We start from the raw sequence: 6,368 nt of genomic DNA on the forward strand, positions 1-6,368 counted from the left end.
GAAGAGTCATAACATGTTTGGTTGCTATGTGGATATGAGATGATGAAAATATATTCGACTGCATGATGAATATGTTGTTGGCTCTAGCTTACCCGTTTCGTTGCATGGTTGTGTTGTATGTGGATGTTCTTCCTTGCGATGATCATCAACTTGGTTGATGGGAGCAGATGGGCGAGGTTCCAGAGGTCAGCATAGAGATGGAGATTACGTTGCCTAGTCCGTGTGGATAGGACTATAGTTTTCTTTGTGCTTTTCTTCAGGACTATGGCCCCTGTATTTTCGTTGTTACTGGATTTGTAAACTTTTAGTTAAGCCGTTATCCTGCTTTTGTTGGCATCATGGTGTGCCTAGTTTTGGTAGGGGTTGTGTTAGGGACTCCAAGGCTACGCTGCTGTACTTTTATCGCGTGACGTTTCCTTTAATTTCCTTTAATAATTAAATGGGACGTTACAAAACAAAATTGCTCCATTTAAAAAAATGGAACTGATTTGAAATAAGTTAACATAAATTTGGACTGAATTAAATATAAGACACTGACACATGACATTAACATTGACATGTGACCCTAACGGTGACATGTGATACTAACATATGATTATGTTATTGTCCCGTGATACAATGTCATAAATAATATAAAAAAAAACAAAAATTTATGTATTGACATATGACATACACAATTCAAATGTTGTTAGTATTTAGTGTAAACAAAAACAACTAAGGAAAAGAAATAAATCTGAGAGAAAACTTAAAAAAAATTACATATGAGTTCAAAGATAACAAAGACAATAATAGTCCATATTCAGTAAGATTATCTGTTATTGAGTTGATTTCTCTAAAAACATGATTCCAACTAATGTAATTAACCTTTGTACCCATATGAATTATTAAATTAGTTGGAATCATGTGTTCAGAAAAATTAACTTGGTAGTAGATAATCTTGTCAACTATGGACTATCATTATTTTTAAACTCACTTGTAACTTTTTTTAAGTTTATTTTCACTTCTACTTTATTTCTCTTGTATATGGATAAAATTAAAAAGATGTATTCTCGCTAAATATATTTTTTCACGAATAAAAACATATTTTAAATTTTCTTAGATTAATTATTCTTTTTATATTAGACGAGGGAAAATACATACGTACGTGCGTCCAATTTTTTTAGTGGAGTAAAAATTTATTAAACTATAAAATATTTTTTAATAAAAATAATTATTAAAATAAATAATTTGTATGCTTTTTTCATTACAGAAATACTTTTATAAAATTGAAAATAATTATTTTGTTACAAGTGATTATTTAAATTTTAAAAAAATGTTTACAATAAAACTGAAAAAGAAAATGTAACATCAAAAGATGAATCCTATATATAATATAGATAATATAACTCCATCTTTATTAGCATCTTGTAACTTTCAACATCACTTTGCTTTTAAACTGGAAGAAAAAGAAAATCAACTACTTCAGCACCCAGCTGGTTAATTAATCATTTTATAATTGCAGTGCACAGAGAATTTAATAAATAAATAAATGCTCATGACTTTTGTTAATTACTGTGGATTCTAATTATTTTGCACTCCATTAAAGTCTGTCTTTCTTTTACTATGTAATTATTCTAACTTTATTATTTGATCACGAATTTGACCAATTATTTTCTTCTTTGGACCGGGGTAGGTGTAGGAGGTTATATACAAACTTCGTACCATCTCTAACTAAGAATTAAACTTGTTTAAGTTATATATAAAAAAAAAAAAACTATATACTTATGTACTCTGCAACATTCTTCCAACAACAATTAAATAAAATATATTATCCCATTTTAAATTTCCCATTTAGAATTAAATGATTAATATATAAACAAAATTAATTATATGGTTATAATTTATGGAACAAAGATTCATCTCAAAGTTGGGTGTACAAAATGATAGGGTTATGATCTCAAATCATAGATTTTAATACCTTCACTTCAACATCATCATCATCTTGATTAATTAATTAAAAATTTCATGAATGCTGTGATTGCTCCATGATCCATGTCCTCATGCATTATAATGATTTCGACTTATCAACCACTTCCAACCATAGAAGACAAAACAATGTAAAAACAAACATTCCATTACAAAAAGTGTATGAGTGTATTTATTTTACGTTTGAAAGTGTTAGCAAAATAGAGTACAATAATAATACACTTAAGCTCAATAATTGAATTGTAATCAGTTCCTAGATTCGGGTTGTGACATAAATATCTTACACAAGAAGAGATAACATACGTTGAATAAAAAAAAAAAGAAATAAAATCGCCATTCAAACATACACACATAATTGCGATATACGTGGATAAAATTACGCCACGTAATTAACTCATCTTAATGACTAATTATTGTTCTGATTATTTAATGTTTCTGATTGTTCTGAATAAATTAAGAATTCTCTTACAGTTTCATGAACAAGAGTTTTTCCATGAACCCCAACTCTTTGAAACATGTCTGGTAAAAAAGCATATAGAAGCAAAATTTGAGTTGAGGAGAACCTATGTGTGTGTTTGCTTTAACCAAAGGTCGTAGAAAACAAGGTATCATGTGGAATTTTAGTCAGGGTCAACCGTTGAAACTTGAACTCCATAACTCATGCTTTTCAATGGTGCTAAATAAAGGGAGCTATTATGGACCAAAAAGCAGGGCTCAAAAGTAAAACCAGACATATACTACATAATTTTATGCTCAAAATTTTGTTGGTAGACAGCTAAAAAGGTAAAAAACATATACGGTTACTTTGATGCACGTAAATGATGGTAGAAGGGATTTATTTTTGAGTGGAAGATTGTGGAGAATTTAAGTGTGAGTCTAAGTCCTACATTGGTTAGAAATGAGAAATTAGAGCATTATATAACGATAAAGACTCATAAACCTATTGTCTTAAGATTTTGGGTTAAAAGTAGTATAAATGACAAACATAGGGAATGGTTGATCTTAACTATACTGATAAAATGTGAGATTTTATTTGAATTTTTTGTATGTATTCTAAGCAATGTAAAATTTTCAAATGAGCGTGAATTGGTAACATATACAGAAGAATGTGATATATAGAATGAAATAATTATTACACGTGAAAGGTATATATATATTAAAAAAAAAAGATTGTGAGTTGTAAAATCTACACGTGTCTCTATATGAATCTCTCACATATCCTTAATTTCATAGTTTCTGCACACACTTCACCTAAACTTTTGGCTTTACGCTGCCACCTTTCGTTGTGATTGCAAAAGTTAAAACGACTGGGTCACTTGTTTCCACCGTTTCTTCTTTGCCCGCAAGAAACAACAAAATAAATCAGCCACCTCACTTTGCTATTGCAACAAATTGTTATAAAAATATTAAATGCGAGATAAAAATACATATTTATAATTTTATTTTGTTTAAAGGCGAGTACATGGTAATGGGAACATCAAAAGCATTATTTATTAAACAATGTCAATTTGGTCGCCCCATTCTTTATTTGTGGGTCATCTTCCTGTGGAGGCGTGGACACTTTTTTCATAACCAATAACCAGCTTAAGCAACCCAAAAAAAAAAAAAAAGAAAAAAAGTGGTAGTTTAGAAAGTTTGCATTAACTGGTTAATGCGAGTGAAAAAAAGTTAAGTTAAAGGGAGAAAAGCAAAAGGTGTAGTTAATAGTTTAACTTGGAGGTGTCAGTGGAATCATTTATGGGGACAGTAGTAGAAGGAAAGTGGGAGTGTATGTGTTGTTGCAGTAAAAGCCATTTTCACTTCAAACCAAACTACCCTCACCAATCACACCAACCAAATGTCATTCGTACAAACCCTAATGCAATAATTTGTTACCAAATATTGTCCATATCAAGTACTCTCCACCTTGCACTATACATAATAATACATAATAATAGATAATAATAGATATAGTTAGAAATTCGAGCATGAGTCTAAGTTTTACATTGGTTAAAAATGAAAAAGTAAAGTATTATATAAGAATAAAGACTCATAAACTCATTGTCTTAAGAGTTTGGGTTGAAAATAGTGTCAATTTCTTATGTAGTTAGACTCAGGTCTCATAGATGTTGTATCTCTCTAATAAAACTCCCTCTATAAAACCTAACTGGTGAAATCAAAGCTGATGGTTAAAAACCAGCTCAGACGCACAAATCATATTTCAAAAATATTAAAATTCTCATAATTTGCTTTACTCGATCAATCTTTATATTACATATTATTAAGGCTTGAGATTTCAGCCCAAAAACTCTGCAAGGTAGTGCTGGTATTAAATCTAATCTAAAGATTCAATATATTCTAGTAAAAAGGGGTACGAAGGAAGGATACCAAAGATAGATTCTAATAATTGTTTCCAAGTTTGTCAGAAATCAGGATATTAAATAGAAAAATTCGTATATTCACTCGTATATTTTATAAGTTCAATTATCCTCTAATCTTCCAAAGAGAGTGTTTTTCTAATAAGGTTTTCGTTCTTGTTCAAATTTTTACAACATTATCTTATACAAGTTCTCCTTGGTGGTGTTACCAGCTTCAATCATTAATTCTGCTTTTCATAAAGTAGGTTTAATTGAGCTTGCACGATTATCAACTCCATGGACAAATAACAGGAAAAGGAAAAGTGATAGCTAGTTGAGAGTAACAATTCAAAGAGAGAAAAAAAAAACGCACTAAATTTTAACAAAATTAACAATGATTTAGTTAAAAGAAAGAAAGAAAGAAAAAATGATAGTTTGATAGAAACAATTACACTCTGCAATTTTGTGTTTTATTGTATAGAAGCAGTAATGAAATTAAAGACATGCATGCATCGATATTAAGTGTGGTGGGGTATATATGTGATGAAAATATCCAAAAATTGATAATGAACAACAATAGTACATTTATTATGAACATAGGGAAAATAAACACAAGGAAGTAATTAATTAAGTAATTAATTAATTAATCCTGCTTCCTGAGCTCCTTGTAAAACCTCTTAATGAACTCTTCCGCCGCCTTATCGACCTGGTGGTCGTTGTCTTGGTCGGAATCCCGCAGAGGGAACGGCGAGTCCGTCACCCTCAGCTGCCTCACCATGGGGCTCCGCCCGAACCCTGGCAGCGCAGGGGACGACGTCGTCTCGACCTTGACGTCGTTGTTCAGCATCTCCAACACCGTCTTGACTGCGTTCATGGTGACGGAGTCGTCGTCGTGAGTGGGAGGCGCGTGGACACACGCGAAGAAGTGGCGGTGGCGCTTCCCTATTGCCGGGAAGGAGAAGGCGCTGGGCGTGTTGCTGCAGCTGAACTCGTACTCCCTCGGGGCGGAGAATTGAAGGTGGGAGTCGTGGGAGGCGGCGGCGTGGTGGTGGTGGTGGTGGTGGGACATTAGGTTTGCAATGGCTTTTCCGGCGAGCTTGCTTCGGCGCTTTAGCATGACGTTGAGGTCCATCATGAGTTTGCCCTTGGATATACCTTTTCTCATCATGAAGAACATGACACGTACCATGTCCCACACTTTCTTGGCTACTATCGGTGCCTTGCTTTCCATTTCTATAGGTTTCATTTGTATGTGAAAGGTAGAAATTTGATTTTGTTGTTTGAAATAATTTGAGAGAGAGAGAGTTAGAAAAGAGAAAAGAGAAGAAATGGTTTGAGAGAAGAGGGTGAGGGAGGGTGTGTTTATATAGTGGGGGAGGGACAGAGGGAAGAAGGAAAACGTGGAGGTAATGCGTTGATTATTGAATGGAGATTAGAAATAGAATGACCAATGGGTGCATGCATGTTTGGTGTTACTTTATGTTATGTGGTTATTTTATTAGATTTGGAGGGTATGATTATTGGAGGGAAGTGAGAAGAGAGGACGAAAGGAGTACTATGGAGTGGAACCTTTTTAGGTATACAAAAGTCCCACATTGTACATCCTCTTCACGTTTCAGATTCTCTGCTTCCATTTTCCTTTTTTCAACCATAAATATCTTTCCTCCAACATAACTTTATTTAGGATGCCAAATAAATCACGCTTACTATTTGAATCCGAGTTAATCTTTATATTGATGGGATATGAATTAGTATAAATAAAATTTAATCTTTTAAATTAAGTATAAAAACCTGAACCAATATATACGTATTTCTTTTGTTCTCGTACTTATACATGTTAGGTTTACATAAGGAATTTTACTGGATGAGTCTAACCACATAAAATATTGACATCACTTTCAACTCAAAATCTTAAGACAATGAATTTATGAGTCTTTATCCTTATATAGTGCTCTACTTTCTCACTTTTAGTCAATGTGTGACTTAGACTCACACTTGAATTCCTAACAATCTCTCCCTCAGTGGTTAGTCCCTTCAATCACATTGGTACACTCCCCCTTCCAGCGG

At 32.8% G+C, this 6,368-nt stretch overlaps 1 protein-coding gene across 1 annotated transcript; it reads right to left on the reverse strand.

Annotated features, from left to right (window-relative positions):
- Positions 1-4,842: 4,842 nt before the first annotated feature.
- On the reverse strand, positions 4,843-5,641 carry LOC114183976 (Avr9/Cf-9 rapidly elicited protein). The gene has a single exon (XM_028071195.2). The coding sequence runs from the start codon at positions 5,545-5,547 to the stop codon at positions 4,945-4,947; it is 603 nt and encodes a 200-aa protein (XP_027926996.2). The 5' UTR covers positions 5,548-5,641; the 3' UTR covers positions 4,843-4,944.
- Between the last annotated feature and the right edge of the window lie 727 nt (positions 5,642-6,368).

This window comes from Vigna unguiculata, chromosome 5, assembly GCF_037176805.1.
Source record: "Vigna unguiculata cultivar grain cowpea cultivar isolate G323 ecotype 2 chromosome 5, ASM3717680v1, whole genome shotgun sequence".
In the NCBI taxonomy this organism is placed as follows: domain Eukaryota; kingdom Viridiplantae; phylum Streptophyta; class Magnoliopsida; order Fabales; family Fabaceae; genus Vigna; species Vigna unguiculata.